A 17,330-nucleotide genomic window follows, 5' to 3' on the forward strand; every position below is an offset into this window, starting at 1 on the left:
TAATGCTTCTTGCTTCAATACTAATAGCTGTTGGAATCAGAGTACAGTTTCAAAAAGCATCTTGAGTTAAAAATTGTCGATGGTCAAGAATCTATCACAAACTTTTAGAAATAATTAATTTACCTTTGGGTTTGTTTTTTTTTACCTTATAGTCTGAAATTTTTCAGCTCCTTTTTTCTTTTCTTAAAGACAAACAGATGAAATTCCCAGAAATTGGTGTAAAATAAACTTTAATACTTTCATGGTTCTTTGGACCCTTTACAATATTCTACACTCTTTCTGAACTGTTGACCTTTACAGTTAACAGTCATCTTCTAGAAGTCTTATTCATACCAAATATAGCAGTTTTCTTCTGGAATAATATTATTTTAACAAAAATAGGCATACTTTTATTGTGATTCCGGTTTCCATTTAAAAGTGTATCAGCTTCGTGTCAAGTCAGATGATGCCATACGCCTGTTCCAATATTTAAGTGCAAGTGAAAAGTATCTTGATCCCTGCATCCGGTCTCTATCATTGCAAAAAGTAAGACTGAATGAATTGCTAACCTGTTTCTGGATCCACTGAGAAATATGGCTGTCCCTGGAGAATGCTGTACACCACTTTGGCACTGTTTCCATAGTTGGCATCATCAGCATCTGTGGCTGTCACTTGAATAACAGATGTACCTAAATGGGTACCAAACAAGGAATCAGCAGATTTTAAGAAGGCGCCTACTTCTTGTAAACCACATGCAGTGGTTTCAGTATTGAATTCACTAAAAAATTGAACAGCATCTGGTGGACAAATCCAGTGTTATCCTACCTAAGCAAACAGTAAAATAAAGTCTAATCTTCCTCATGACTAAAACTAAAATCATTATCACTGAAGTTTCATGCTTCAGTTAAACATGAGTAAATGCATAGGGATTTACACATCTTTGAAACCCAACACAGCATTAGGTTTTTCGGTGATCAAACAGGTTTGAAGATTGTTCTCTGGTAATAACAGGACCTCAGTTGAAAGTGTTCACTTTAAAGATAGGTAGCTGTTGTGTGAAAGATACCATTATTATTCCTAAGTTTGGCTTAATCAGTAAATTAACTTTTTAATTTAAATTAGCAAATTTCCCCATACTCATTTTCTACTTAGATGACAACCTGCAAATATCTGAAGTCAGACTGAATAAGAAATTTTGTCTCATCCTAACTAATTTTTAAGATGCTTTTAAAAAATTAATTTGGTTTTGCAATAGAAAATTCTGGGGTTTTTTTTCTCTCTTGATCAAAATTATCCACCTATTTGGCAAATAATTGCCTTTAAACGATAACTACATTTTTTCAGCATTGACTTATTTTGAATTAAAATGGCTTACTCATGTCCTGTGATCACAATGAGGAGAATATAGGCTATATGGGATTAAGAGCACTGTGAGCCAATACATTTGGTGTAGTTTACGGATTAGAAGCAAATGAAAAATTCTGCAAAGGCTTTCTTATAAGATATATAAAAGGACAAAACTGTTGTTCACAAGCTTTTATTTCTAAGCAATTTTCAAGACGTCAGGATACATTTTGCTAACACAATCTAGAGCTGACAAATATCTGGATAAATGCAGGCAGTCCAATAGATAGAAGTGTAAAGGTCCTTAACTCCTTGCCAAGGGCAGAGGCCTGACTGAGAAGAAGCTCTTTACCCTGTTTTTGGCTGGGTAATTTTTATGTATCTCACTTTCCTTAGAAGAAAAAGGTCTAGTGAGCACTGTCCACATGAGTGATATCATTTCCTATTCCTTTTTTCTTCACCCTCAGCCTCTCTAGATTAAAGTTCACCCAGATAACTTGCAGTCAAGTATCTGTCTTGACTATAAGTTTAGAAGATGCTCATTTACCTGTGACTAATGGAATTGAAGTGAATCATCTCTACTGTCGCTCTTCAGTGTATACAAGGGATTGGGGAAAGTATAAATCCAGAGTAATCAAAACAGATTTATGACAGCACATGTTATTATTAGGTCCTGTTAGATGCATCTGTTTTCTCATCGTACATACTACCACTTTACACATAATAGTTTCACCCACATAATAGTAACAATTCCCACTATTTCAGGGTATCTCAATAGCATGACAGCAGGGGAGGGATACTTCTTTCTCTGCAACAAACCAACAGAAAAAAGTTGTAAAAATGCTTTGTCACAATTCATCAAATTCTGAAGAGGATTTTTGCCATCAGCAATCTAGATTACTTTTTGCCTGGTTAAACAGTTCATCAGAGATCATCTGTGTGCCAAGCTGAGCTGTAAAGATAATCCTGAAGAAGTGAATATTTAAGGACAATTCTATCACTAAGTGTCCAGCAGAACTGCTCATCTGGACAAAAAATGAAGAGAGTTTTTTGAGAAATGTAAAGTTTCACGAGTCCTACCTGTTTTCAAAAAAGCAAATAAGTTAAATCCCATGCCTCCTCAAGACTAATAGGGAGAGTCAATATCACTTGCTAGCCTATAAAAAATGTAAAAGTCATCAGTAGAATCATATGCTTATACTGTGTACCACTGTAGTATCTAGAAGTTAAGAATCAGGGGAAATGTATATGTCCATCCCACCCTCCCCCCAAAAAAACCCAAACTATCTTCATCAGGAAAACTTATTGCTGTGGCCTCCTGATCTAGGCACTGTCTTGGGATTGACACAGAACTTTGAGTATGATCATAACAACTGAATGAAGATTAACTTTCTTTTCGTAGCGTACTGTTTTGATGAAAAGAAGAATGCTGAAGCCTGTTTTGGGAATATTGTGGGGGTTTTTTGTTTTGTTTGTTTTTTTTTTTTTTTTTTAAGAAAGGCATTTCAGAGCTCAGGGAAGTCTTTGGGAAATGTCTGTCTTTGTCTTATTGGCATGTATATCTTTGTTACCTGAGGCTCAAGTGCCATATAATTATAGTTGCTGAGGAGAGTACAGAAGCTGTAACCCTACAGAAACTTTGGAGGTCACCACCAGATAATTCAAATGAATCTTATACAGAATGAAATCTCATTATAGTTTGCAAAATATCAATGTTTTCTTTTATTTGTTGAATTCTATAGAGTGGTGAAAAAATAGTGTTATAACAGCTGCTTCTTCCTAGTAAACTAATAGTACAATTGTGAAAAATGATTAACAAAAGTATACCCTCAGAAAATTTATTGTCAGCATGCAGTTCACTCTCTTTTCTGCCAACAGTCTGCTGTGTCATAAAGGAAGATCCTCACATATGATAGGCAATGCTTGTGCAGCTTTTTTTTATGAGGAAAGAAACGTCTCTTAGCTTTTGGGGTCCAAAATTAAATGAGGAAAGGAACTCAGCACTAATTATGAAGTAATTGGTAATGAGGCAAAACTGGTTTGGAACTTTTTAATTAAAGACAACTATGCCCTATCCTCACCCCCACCTGAATCGTACCCACAGAATGTGGATGTATTTATTCATTTGTTTATTTATAGTCTAAATTACCTCACAAGCAGCCTTTTGCCCACATTTGTTAGCAGAAGTCAGCATGATTTAAAATACGAATCAGGCTGCTTGGTTAGAAACTAGAAGCTTTCTGAGATACTTCCACAGCTGCCAACATGAGCAAGAATGAAGGATTGAAGTAGACCCTGGGAAGCATTGAGGGTGGGAGGAAGGTGTTTTAGTTTTTGTCTTTGTTTCTCACCATCCAACACTATTTTTAATGGGCTATAAATTAAATTCATTTTCCCAAGTCGAGTCTGTTTTGCCCCTGATGGTAATTGGTCTTTATTTCAACCCATGAGTGTTTCCATCTTATTTTCTCCTCCTGTACTGTTAAGGAGGAGGAGTGAGAGAGCAGCTGGGTGGGCCTCTGGCAGCCAGCCAAGATCTAACACACCACATGAACAAACTGGTGTGAAAGATGACAGAGAAAATGTGAGAATGACTGTAACAGCAGTCTAAGGAGTAATAACATCACTCTTCTGCAAAACAAAGTGAACTTCAACCCAATCCTACCCAGCAAGCCTGTCCCATCTCAGGATGGGAATTAAATGTCAGTTTTCAAGAGGTATGTCTTATTTTCTTTTCCTTTTGTTTTCTTTTTTTTTTTCCTTATTCATTTTGTTTCGTTTTGATGAATTCTCAATACTTCTTTCACACAGCTTGCAGATTGTTTTGCTGGCTTTATCTCTCAAAGATTCTCTCTACGTCTGCATACAATAAGAAAGGAATAGCAGTTTGCTGAATGTGTTGAATTTGCCAAGCTTTATGAGTGCTATAACATCAGCATTAATATTTTTCCTTTTCTTGTTTGCTTAGATGTACATTTGAGTCTGGAAGCTTAAGCACTTTGACAACACATAGGTGATGGATGGGGTCCTAATGTAAGGGTAGAAAAATGCAAAAGGATAATTATGAAGGTAACCTGAGAGGAGACAAATCCAGACTAAATCTGTGTAAGTAGTGTCTTTGTGTGCATATGTATGCATGTATGTGCATGAAGAATGTAGAGTCCAAAAAGGAAAACTGCATTAGAGAGGGCATCACTCCAGATCTAGGACAGTATAACTCATTGTCAGAACTGGGTCCCACTGACACAGATTTCCAGAACTCATGAAGAGTGAGACATAAATTTGAAAAAGCATTTGAAATGAGAATATATTTTTTTGAGCTATTCAGTCTTTGAAAGAGTCCCTCTCGTATGATTAGGTGTCCTAGCACAATACCAGAGTGCATTGCAAAGCTGATGTAAATAGCCTGCAGAGGATTGCTGTAGTGCAAAAGAGGTCTTCCACTAGATGAGATAGGCACACGTTTTGCTACTTTTTCATGTAAAGACATAGTCTTCAGCATGCAATTCTTGTTCCTACTTGGCTTCTTTGGTTAACATGAATTAAAACAGCTTCTGCGAGTCAGAAGAACATATCTGCGTCTATTTGAAAATGCTATTTTTACTGATAACTTTTTCTGTAACCTTAATTTTGAACAGTAGTCTCCAGCTTGGGTAAAGAAAATGAATAGATTTTGTTGTTAGCATAGTATGCTTCAAGATCCCACCATGAACACTGGATCAAAAAATGACAGACAGTGATTTAAATATCATTCAGAACCATAGCATTTCTTTTCCAAAGGGAATTTTGTAACTTCAAAATGCATTTTGAGTTTGAGTCTGACTTTTTTTTATAAAAGTAGGATTTCAGATCAATTCAAACTTTTGATTTTAAGAAAAAATAAGATGTTTGGTTTAGACTTTGGCCTTCTAATATAAAGTTTTCAAAAAGTAATTTGGAAATAAAAAAGTCTGAAAATGCTGAAACAGGATGTTTTTTACATTACTAGACAGCTTCCTTTCTATTTTTTCTCAAGTCAACTTCTGCCAAAATTGGCAATTATTGAAAAGTTCTGATTTTTACAGAGAACTTATGTGTGTGTGTGTGTGTGTATATCTAGCTCTGTTTAAGAGAGAGCTCCACTCAAAGCAGAAAGGCTGTTTCATTTTCAGAAATAGAAGACCAGCTGGGGTAAGTGGAGAGGCAGGAAGGACTTTGTGTCCCTGAGGGAGAAGCTCTTGTGCTTGCTTCCTGTTTTCAAGCACAATGACAATCTGCTGTTCATCAAGTTTATTCATGGAGGGAAGATTTTAGAAGTGGATTACTTTTACAAGCTGAAAGGATTTGGGAGAGCTCTGGAAAACCTCTGGAGGCAAAATTAGGAATTTTGTTTGGCTAAAAGCCTAAAGAAGATAAGTGGACAGATAGTTTGCCTAGACAGCATGGCTCCAAGGATTATTTTCATGCCGACATACTATAGAGATGCCCCTGCTGAAGACATGAGTGAAATTTTAAGTAAGCTACAGAAATATTGTGAGGTATTAAACCACTTTTGTTTCTGAGAACAGGTTGTTCCCTTGGGATAGGAGTCTGTGCTTAGGCAATGAACTGGAGAAATTATGAACTAGGAGCAGTCATATGACACTACACAAGTGTAAAAAGTTTAGGAACACCTGGAATTCACCACCAAGGATCTCATTACCGCATCAGTTGGACTACATCATTTCAGACTGCTTTCTATACAAAGAGAGGGCTAAATAAGGTTGAGATATAACTCTTATGGTTTGACTGGAAGAAAACTCTACCTAGAAAGCTGAAGGAATAGGGAACTGCAATGTGCACTTTGCTCTTTTGTACATGACCACAATTAGTGGAGATTTAACTAGACTGCTTTTTCTTTGATGCAGAAAAGGCCAGAAGGTTGGTAGCATGAAAGATTTGTAAAAGCAAAAGAAAAGGAAGAGTAAAAGCAGAAAAGGAGCAAGTGTCAACAGGTAAATAGATAAATGAACCAAGCTGGAAGAGGAATAAATGGGCATGACTGAGAAAAACAAATAAAGCCAACTTAGAACAAACAAGGAACCTGAGGAACCAGACTTAAAGGAGCAATAACATGACACTGGAAACTTAAGAAGGAACTTAAAATGTAGTTCAGCCATATATATTGAGCAGAAATGTACAAAAAAGAAAAAAGAGAGGAGGCAAAAAGGTGGCATAAAACAGGAGATGCAATATTTCATCAATTACATTTTACCAAGTTGATGATTTTTAATAGTCTGCCATATAGGTGTGAGGTGAAACTTAATTTCACTTGAAAACATGCTGTCTCTTATTTTTGTGTATATAGTCTCACATAATGGCTGATCAAGAAGTCATTGATGTGGTAGCTCCTGTAGATGGGTACTGTACCTTTGTTTTGGCTGCCCACTGATCTCCCACCCAGGAATCACAAACTTTGCAACGCTGTGGTGTACATAAACAGTCACTGTAATCCCTGCTAATGTGACTAAAAATAATTTATGAGAGATGCAAGAAAACCAAGCTATGCTTTGTGGTATAGCCTTACTTCCTCCCTCAGAACTACTTTTTCCTCTCCATTGCACTCCATACCAGTAAAAACAGATGGACCTTACCACCCATTCTGGAAATACGAGATGCTATTTTTATGCAGCTTTACTCTGGAAACAGTCCCTTGTATTTTATAAATATGTTCGGGAAATAATTCTCATCATTTCTTGTGTGTGTTGTGTTTTGATGTTTTGGGGTTTTGTTCGATGCTTCCTTTTCTATGACAAAATGAAGTAACATTTTAGATTGTGTTATCAGAACTTGCATTAAAGAAGTAAGTATGGGCTAATGATTGTCTCACCACATAGAAAGATGCAATGTGACTAAACTACCCTGTCTTTAATCTGCCTGAAATGCTGTGCAGGGTAGAGGCTTTTGCCAGTGAATACAATACATACATCATTGTAACATAATGTCTGAAACTGAAATGGAAGAGAATGGCTAAAGATGAACAAAGCCTCTAGCCCTTGCCCTCCTGCTGTTCAATACCTCGATACAGTAACTTTAGTTTTCCTTTGGCAGTAATTGTAACTGTGAAGTGCATCAGATGCCCTGCTTGAGAATTTGAAAAGCATTATGGATGCAATAACAAGTGTGAAACAGTAAAAAGAATGAGAAGTAATTTGAAGTATTGGTGGGTGAACAACTCTGTGTATGTTTATTCTTTTGGAAAGCTTCTTTTTCCCCTTCTCACCGTAAAGAAAGTCACTTCTGAAACAGCAATACTGGTGCCATCAAATGGCAGTGATAAGATAGAGGAAAAAGTAGTCAGACTCTTTCAAGTGTTAATGTTGACTAACTTTTACATTGCATTTCCTAGTGACTAAAGAGGTATAGTAGAAAGTGATCTACCATCCGTAATAAATGAACTGCAGCTTAGAAACCTTTTTCATTTTGTTCAACATGCTGTACATACTTACAATTAGAAAACACACTTCTTTTAGGCAGAGCAAGTATCTGCAGTCTATATTCAAAAAGAAATTAAAACTAAAAATGAAAAGAATGAATCACAAAATTATCCTCAAAATTTCTATTCAAAATAATGATGAAACTCACCAATAGCATGTTTCTAGGCCTGGAGCTGCTATGCATATGGCAAGGTTGTTCCAACTAGAATTAGTTGCTAATGAAAGCAATATGTTGAAGGAGCAACAAGTAATGCCATAATATGGCAGTTAATTACCTTGGTTACTCTTTCTCTGACCACAATGCTTTTATGGAGTATGTGGAAATAGGCCAGCTTTATGGACTGACAGCTGTCGTCCATAGCAGGTCAGTAACAAGAACTCCACCACTTAAGAAGCCTTGAAGGCTTATTTCCTTTTTAAAGATGAGAGCTGGCGATCTTGGCCCTTTACTCCATCTTAATTTCTGGAATACTCCAAAAGAGAGAAACAGCTTTCAGCTGTTTTTATGATAAACTTAGGAAGAGCTTGTCCCATTGATTCTACCAGGAGAAATAGTAGTTTGTAAAGGCTGCAACATGGTTATCTATTGATTAAAAAATTCCAATTCCTAGCCAACAGTTCCAACCAAGTTTTTAGTTCTATTTATAATTTTTAATTTATAAAATAGTGAAGCAATCATAGGGATGTTATTTCTTCACTACTCTCAGGGCCCTTTGTTCATGTAGCACACCTTTAAAACCTTTCTGCTTTGCCCTTTTCTTTTCTCAAGAGAAGTTACCTGGAATCCTCCATACAATCTCTAAAGGTTTCACTTAAGAGCAAAAAAGCAAGCTTAAAGAAACAGTTTTCAATAATTGCCACTTTTTAGGAGTAAACTTTGAATTTCTGATGTACATGCCTTTGCACTTCTATATTTTACAATGCAACACAGACAGGTTTATGAATTTTTTGGGAAGGAAAAAATTATCTTTCTGTACCTATTTTTCATTACCTCTTTTTTTGAGCTCGGCTTTTGTATCTCTTTATTAGATTTTGAAGAGTCTCTTTGCTATGGATTTCTATCTATGACTGGGAACTAGAACCTCACTCTTATTTGCATCTTCAAAATTCTTCTGTAATACAAGTAAATAGAAATCTTTACAGAGTTTCTACCTTTTGCCAGCTCTGCAAACAGGTGCAATTTGAAACCATATGTGAATCTCTATTATGACCATGAGAATGTAGTACATTACTATTAAGACAACATGCTGGCCTCATTTATTTTATTTGGGGGCATTTTCATCATCTGTGGGAACTCCTGTTTGGGTGGTGATAAAGTCTGTCTCTTTAAACATTAATACAGATGTGGAAAATAATAATTTTCTATGAAAATGCAGTAAATGAATATATTATTGGTAAACTCAAATTTACATTAGTTTGTAAGATGTGATTCATGAAAGCCTCTTGCTTCTGTGGTGTTTAGATACCGTGGATGTTGTCTGTGGAAATCACAATGAAGACCTGTAATTTGGAAATTAAATGGAGTCTAAAGTAGAGAAAATGAAACAAATTCCAGGGTTATCTTAGTCATGGGCTTTTTAAAAATTACATTAGTTAGAGTAGTATTTTTTAGACAAAAGCAAAACACTTCTGGAGCTTGCATGGGTATATATAAGTAAATATAGATGTAAGTATATACACATGTGTGTGTGTTTGTACATGTAGACGACCCCCCTAGAATATTAAGTAGGATTGCTCTAGGGACTTTTCTGTTATTATTTCTAGACATTTCATTTATCTTCAAAAGTGTTCAAATGTCTTGAGTATAATCTGTCAAATGATTCACATGCAGCGGTGTTCTGCTAAAGACTGCTGAGTTTTGACTATGTTTGCAAATTGATCACAGGTGCATTGGCTATTGATTTCAAGGTTACGGTCACAGTAAATGATGCACATCATGAGGACTATCTCATTTGGACAAATCTCATAGATATGAAAACTTCTGGTGGAAAAAGATTAAGGTATTGATTCCAAATTGCTTGTTTGAGAAATAGTCTTAGAAATGCCTGAGCTGATTTCCAAATGTTTAGACACTAGGGTGTCTAGGTCTCAGTGAAAATTAGTTGGACATATGCTCTTAAATACTTTGTTTATCTTCCTCAGGTAGATACATGTTCCTGATAGCCAAGGTATCTTTTAAAATCCTATTCATAAAGTGAGTAAGTATTGGTCTTCCAGACCATGAAATATAAGACTTTTTTTTACTGTCTTCTCTCTTAACCACCTCAGTGCGCTAAAGAGGTGGTTATTATTTAGGTGGGTTTTTTTCACAACTGTCACATATTTTGACTTTATGAGGAAATAAACCTTTCGATTTTTTGTGTACGTCTCCAGTATACTGTGTACATACCCTTATTTATCACAGGCTATTTATCATTTGCCTTGGAGCAGAGTGAAGTAACTGCTATTGAATTGGCTTTCTGACAGGAAGCTTTGATGAGAATTTGTGGTTTATTGGCAGCAACTCTGTTAAATGCGGGATATTCACACGCGTGTACAAACTTCAGTGGACAGCAAGTTAAGTTGGGGTTTTTTGGTTTTTTTTTGTTTTTTTTTTTTTAATTACCAATTAGTTGTGAGCAATATGTGTTTTAAATATGAAGATATGAACAACTTTCATAAGGAATAAAATTGATATTTGCACAGATCTTAATCATGTTTGATCTTAATTTCACAGTGTCACATATCTATGAGGTTGTAGGAAAAAGCTATTCTGGAGTCTTTTGAGGCATCTGGTTAGATAGCAGATAATAAAGTAAATGTGAGCATCAGGGTTGCTGGTATTGTGAAAACTTGCAGATGTGCCTTTTGCTAGATATTAAGAAAAATACAGTGATTGCCATGAGAAGTGCTGTAAGCTATCTTGTTCCATGTACTTAGTAAAAGATGAGTATCACTGAGAATAACACAGAGGAGTTTTCAAATAAGCAGGAGTTAGTCAAGATAGTCCAGGATAAGCCTTTTCTTACCTTCATTTTCCTGACTCTGTGAAGGCTGTGTATAACAGAAAATTTCTGAAATGGCTGTATGATTGGCAAGAAGGAAAAATGGTGATGTAGAATAGAATTCAAGCTGAATTGTTAATTGACCAGAGAAAACACGCAGTAACTGCCATTTCTATAATTCATCTTCTGTATTGCTAGAAACTTGTTATGAATTCTCATACCTATTTTCATTATTTAATTGAAAGAAATGTAATATTTTATTTTTACAATATATTTAAACATACGTATCTATTATATATACATATATATTTGTATGGGCACATTTTAAGTGAGAAATTTACTTATTTAACAATACTGTATCCATTATGGGCAGACATTCATAGTCCTTCTACCTCAGTAGAGAGTCACTTGATGGTCTCTTTTAGGGAGAATAGTGGACTTCTTTTCGGGGACCAATGGTCTTTTCCTGAGCTTGCTACTCTTAGGCTGGTGGTATGCTGCAGCTAAATCATTTGTAATAGAAGTAGTCCTGATCATCCAGATTCACATGAGATAAAGTTTCCATTTCTCAGTAGCTCTACTAAAACTGACGGTTAGGAGTGGAGGGGGATAGCTCATAAATGAGCTACACAGGATAAAGAAAGATGTAGGAGTCTGGACCTTCGTTTTGTGACAGATTGATCTGTTTGATGAGACTGTTACCTCTGCGGAAGACTGAAAATTATGTCAAAGCATCTTTATGCACATTCTACTGTGTGTGATGCTTAGTTACTTTAATTTATATTATATTAGAAAAAAAAGTTGTGTTTTATCTTACACCCAGATATGATCCTTTGTGTCTTATTTATGCAGTTTGGAAACACTTGGAAGTTACAGAGAAATTTGGTGGAAAAAAACCCACAAACCACCCTGCTTTTGTGTTTTATTTTCAAAATAGATGCATGCATGTGTTAGCCTGATTTTAAAAAACACACCTGACATTTTACACTCAACTGCATAATGTTAGCAACTAAAATGTATATTCAGGCATTCAGAAAGCTGTCTTTGCTTTTAAAAACAACTGAAAAGCTTCTGTGTTCAGAAGGTTAGACTAAGTAAGCATCCCAGATGTGCTTTGATTTAACAGATTTTAAAAAATTATATAATACTTTATTTTATGGCTACATATAACCAATTCTCAAACAGATTTAACTTATATCTAGTTAATTACAATTCCTGACTTAGATATGAGTGTCCAGTCTTCCCAGCGTACTACAGATCCAACATTTGAGAAATTCCATTCTCAAAAATCATTTAAATGAAGAAAAGGATTTTTTTCAGACATCTAAAACTACACGAATAACTTAACTACATGGTGTCAGGAAAGAACCCTGTGCATTAGCATGACACAAATAGAGACATTAATGTTAGCACTTTAAGAGCAAGATCTGCCCTTAGACAACAGATTACCTCCTCCCCACTATTAGCTTGCTGATTTTAATATCTGACATGTTTTAGTTTTAATAAAGGATATAACACATATATGCATCTATTTGACATGTTCCTTCTGATAAAGGTGCAGGTGTTCCTAATATTAGTAATGTTAATTAGTCCCAGCTATTCCAGTCCTTAGTACCAGCAGTTCAATTGCTGCAGGCTCTAATATGGTCACATAAATGTGAGAAGGGGCTCACCACACCTGTTATACTGTAGCCTGTCTTAAAAGAAGCAAAATTATTTGGTGGCTGGTAGCTGCAAGAGCTCATAAGGGAATAAATTAGGTGCCTGTAAACTGGTATCATGCATAGGAACTCCGTATTTACAGCGGCTCAGAAAACAGGTTGCATATTGCTGTGAATTGTAGCACATGTTTATATCAAAGGATGTATAAAAGGTGTATGTTCATATCAAGAGGTATATATACTGGCTGAAGCAACATGACTTTTCCTTAATATTTTCAGAATATCAATGAGATTTTTACTTTTTAGATGTGAAGCCATGAAAGATGAAAAGACCTTGGTTTAACATCCTATCTGAAGGACAGCATCTCTAACAATGCAGAACAGATCCCATTGTACTGCACTGCAGTGTGAGCAAAAGTGCTGATGTAAAGAATTCAGACCCATTATGCTTTTGTTCAGAGATTATAGTGTTATAGCTGAAAATCTACTGAAATAAAAGGAAGGAATATGGATACATCAAACAATTTTTAATGTAAGTATGATGCAGGCACTTTTAATGTTAATTTCAAGCTCTAATCTAGAGAGGTCCAGACCTCTGGGTTTTTTTGTTTTCTTTTGGTTTTTTTCAATGTACACAGATAATGGGAAATTACAAATTTGTTGCAATAAAGTAGGCAGGCAAACAGTATTGCACTGAATTATTTGAGAGACATATAAAGGGGAGCCACATTTAACACAACCCAGGCCTGAAAATTCCACTTGGCAAGAAGACTGTCATTCCAAGGGCCCTGTGATGTCCGGTGCTGCAGCAGCTGAACACATTTCAACATATCTATGGAGTAGAGCTGTTCTAGTCTTCCACTAATTGATGGGAAATTGAGACACACAGATTAAATGAGCTTTTAGTCATCTTAATACTACATCTCCAAAGTTTAGGCCGAGTTTACAAAGCCAAAAGCCCCATATAGTGCTTTAAAAGTCATCCATTCTGCTTACTAATTGCTGCATTCAAACTGCTGTCATCTTATTTCTTCCTACAGGAAATAGTTTAGACCAGCATATCATGAAGGGTCAGCAGGTGGAGGTTTATGGGAGCTCAGAGGAGGTGGCAAACTTCTAACCATGGATTGACAGTGGCTCAGTTCCCATGGGACAGAAATATGGAAAATTATTTATACTTTTCTGTGTTTACAGCAAGTGCTAGCTACCTTTACTTGCTGAAAGCAATTCTATAAACCCCCAATTTCTTCTAGCACCAGGAGTGAGCAGTTACTCACAGGGGGTGAACAGATGGTTCTGGTTTTCCCATTGTGCTGCCTCAGACTTGTGGTGTCTTAATAAGAAACCAAACTTGCCCCCCCAAAAAAGATGAGAAAGGAAGTGAGGAGTCCTGTTTAGAAGATATGAGGATTTTGTAGCTGAAGAAAAATAAATATGTCAAGTGATTTTTAGCTGAGGTTAGCTACTGCTGGATGAAACAGTCTCTCCTACTTTTACCTGCTATACTTTGCATGCTCCTGTCACTTCCCTAGCATCAGCTCTGGCATCTAACCTCATGTGATCTGACCCGGGGTCAAAAGTAGCAGAAAAATAATATTGACCTTGAACAATCCATTTTTCTGATGATTTAGCTCCTTAAACTTTCTTCTTTTGGGTTTAGAGGGACAGTGGGTAAGGCATAAGACGGCACAACTAGGAGCAGAGAGACCAAACGAAGAAAAAGAGAGCCACTCCTGGCTGTAGCTTGAGATCTGCTTATCTGTAATGCTAAAATGTTCTGTAAATCTTAAATTTGTGAATGATTTGAATTCTTCAGAAGCATTGGTTTGAATCTTCTTAAGGCTGGTTTTTGTTCCTCATTTTTCTGAATGTGCAGTGTCTCTTAATTCTTTCAAGTGTGACATTAATAATTTCTGCATAAACTTTAAAGGAACTATGGTATTTCTGATGACTTATGAGGTATTTCCCAAATTTTATAAACATGATTTATTTAAGTTTCCTCCTTACCTTCATATTTATATACATAATATATACATGTTAATTTTTATGTGATTGCTTATATTATTTTTTAAGTGTTTATCTTTTCTTCAGCCAGTAAGAAAGAATAATGCAGTATCACTAATGGATAAAATGGTCTATGTAAAGATAAAATTAACAAAGCTCTGCAGGAGAAAAAATAATATATAAATTCAGTATTTACTTTTAATTCCATATGTTATGTTTGGATGTTGAACACAGCTGTACAATGATAATCATCCCAAAATGTTATTGTTAAAAATTAGTTACATTGCTTGTTTGGATCCTAAAAGGAAACTATTGCTTTTCATTTGGATCAGAGTGTATTTTTGTTTGTTTCTTGAGATCACACAACTATTTGTGAGTGTTGTAAACTCACAGATTTTCCTCTGAGGAAGGTTTCAGTCTGTTTCTTGAAGAGCCAAAACATCTACATTGTATATGATTTTGTTTCTCTAACTAAACATAAGAGAAACTTCAGGAAAAAAATAGTAGTTGTACACAGACATTTAACTTTTACAGAAATTATATACATTAATCATGAAATAGAGTACATGCAGGGAGATCCTAACACATAACATCCACCTTGAAGTCAATGGAGCTGTACAAATTCAAAATAACCTGTTTATAGTATCAGAGCTCTAGCAAGTAAGTTCCTTGCAGAGTAGATCTCCTTTTTGCTGGGAAAATGCTACCCATATTATACACATAACTATAAAAATGATAGAATAATTTAAGGAAAAAAATAATCATTATCTAAATAACATTCCTTTGGCGTTCCAGTGGTTTTCTTTTTTTAACTGAAAATGCAAAGTTTTAAAACACCCCCTCATACTCTTCTGAAAAAGTTCCACCTCATGCCAGATACAAAATATTTATAAAGCATTCTATATACTTTGCTAATAAAAATATAGTGCAAGCTTATTGTTAATAAAAATGCTATACATGTATCTAACAGAATGCATGTCCAAAACAGACAAAACCCCAAAATACCCCAAATTTCTTGGAAAACTAAATTTATATTTTTAACTGTTTAACAAAAAGAGGTTTTTGCCTTTTTCACCTTTATGGTTTATTTTAAGAAAGTATTATGAGGCATTGTACTCTTAGTTTATATTCTTTAGTTATAGTGGCAAATGCAAACAGAAATATAGGAAGTATTCTAGCTACAGGATTTCTGCCATCGTGCTTAGTTTGACTAAAAGGAATTTTAATACTATATTTTAACTGCAGAATGTAAAATATGAACTTGCAGATAAAATATTTATTTGAAATATATCTTTCTCTTAAAGCTAACTCAATAATTCATTTTAAAATAGAGTATATGTTAACAATTAGCATTCTGAAATTTTGCAAGTTAGCAAAGTAGTTTTCATAAGCTTGTGGCAAAGTCAAGACAGTCATTCATAGCTTTTTTTTTTTTAATATGCATCTAAACCCAGGGAAAACACGCAGAGGAGAAAATATAATTATTTCCTGGTGAAACATGAAAGATGAGAGCTGCCTCCATTTAGTCATTTACACAAATCTGTAGATTAATGCTTACTGACATAAGCAAATTCAAAAATAGAAAATGTGATGGTTACTGTATTTGGTTCAGTTTCTTTTTTTTTTTTTACCATAAGGCTTACTTGTTCTTCTAAGAGCTTCCTATACAAAATAACAACCTGTTCTTGAGAAGTAAGTGTTTATGATTATGTGATGCTGAAAATATGATGTAACTAAAACTAAATATCAGAATACAGTCTCACTTAAATCCAGTAGTAGTTGTAATGCTTATAGATTCCCAAGAGATACTACAGAAATAGTGAACAATGATAATGGAACTTCTAATACAATCATTGTGTAATTGATGTTGCAGTATATACTACTGCACTCACAGACAATAGCACAGTAATAAAAATGGTAGGATTAATGCATATTAGCCTGTGTGTTTTACTGCAATTTCATCTCTCTTTTTTTAATCTTTCTCTTTGTATGTATGTATTTTATATATATATTTTATTTAGAGTAGCTGTTAAATACAAGGCAAGTTTAGGCATGCTGTAATCCTGTGTGCCTGAGTTGAAAATGGCCATAACTATATTTCATATATAATGTCCTTCTATCAAATTCACTGTTCAGCTAAAGAAAAACTCTTTTATTCTGACTGTATTTGCAATAAAAGTAATTTAATGGAAAAATTATAAATTTTAAATTTAGCCATTTAAAATATGGCCCTCTATACTTGTACATTATACAAATATTATGTAGAAATTCTGAACCAGAAGGTGCCTTTGGTTAGATCCATAAAATCTAGAAAGCAGCAGTTAAGTATGAAGAAATGAGTGCTAGAATTAATTTAGAAATGCTAAATTAAATTAGGCATTATCCCATCTCTTAATAGGATTAATTCAAAGATTAAAAATATATGAAATACTCATCAGCTGTATGATAAAGATGTTTAATGAGAAAAAATGGTAAGCCTTACTCATTAAAATTAGCAAGGCAGGTACAGGAGGATGTAATAATATTGACCCAGGAGTCAAAAGGGATTGAACTCCACAGGACACCTCATTGCTAACTTCCCTTTTTAAAAATTTCTTAATAACTTTATTTATATCCTGAGAAAAGTGGTTTTCACAGTGAGGTGTAGGTTTAGTTTTGATTTCATTTTATTTTAGTTTTTTAGCAATCAACTTTCACTTGGAAAAATACTTGGATCATAGCTTCTACTCATGTAAGCCTTGAAGATGAAATGAGTAGATTTTAAATATGATCAGGGTTGTACTTTTCCTTCTGCATGAAGATGAAATGAAAATATTATTCTCAAGATGCATAATATGTATTTAGCTTCTCTGGAGTTTCCTCTTACAGTATTTCTAAAATATAGCCAAATCAGAACAGGCCAT

General features: G+C 34.8%; 1 protein-coding gene across 2 annotated transcripts in view; it reads right to left on the minus strand.

Moving 5' to 3' along the window:
* Nucleotides 1-17,330, minus strand: part of CDH9 (cadherin 9) — a 69,134-nt gene that overhangs the window by 23,519 nt on the left and 28,285 nt on the right. The window contains exon 3 of one of the 2 annotated variants that reach the window (XM_072851359.1): nt 549-668. The exons of the other annotated variant lie outside the window; for it this stretch is intronic. Coding sequence (XP_072707460.1) covers nt 549-668 — 120 coding nt within the window. The remainder of the gene's footprint in view (nt 1-548; nt 669-17,330) is intronic. 2 annotated transcript variants of the gene reach the window in all.

The sequence above is a fragment of the Ciconia boyciana genome, chromosome 2, assembly GCF_034638445.1.
Source record: "Ciconia boyciana chromosome 2, ASM3463844v1, whole genome shotgun sequence".
NCBI lineage: Eukaryota > Metazoa > Chordata > Aves > Ciconiiformes > Ciconiidae > Ciconia > Ciconia boyciana.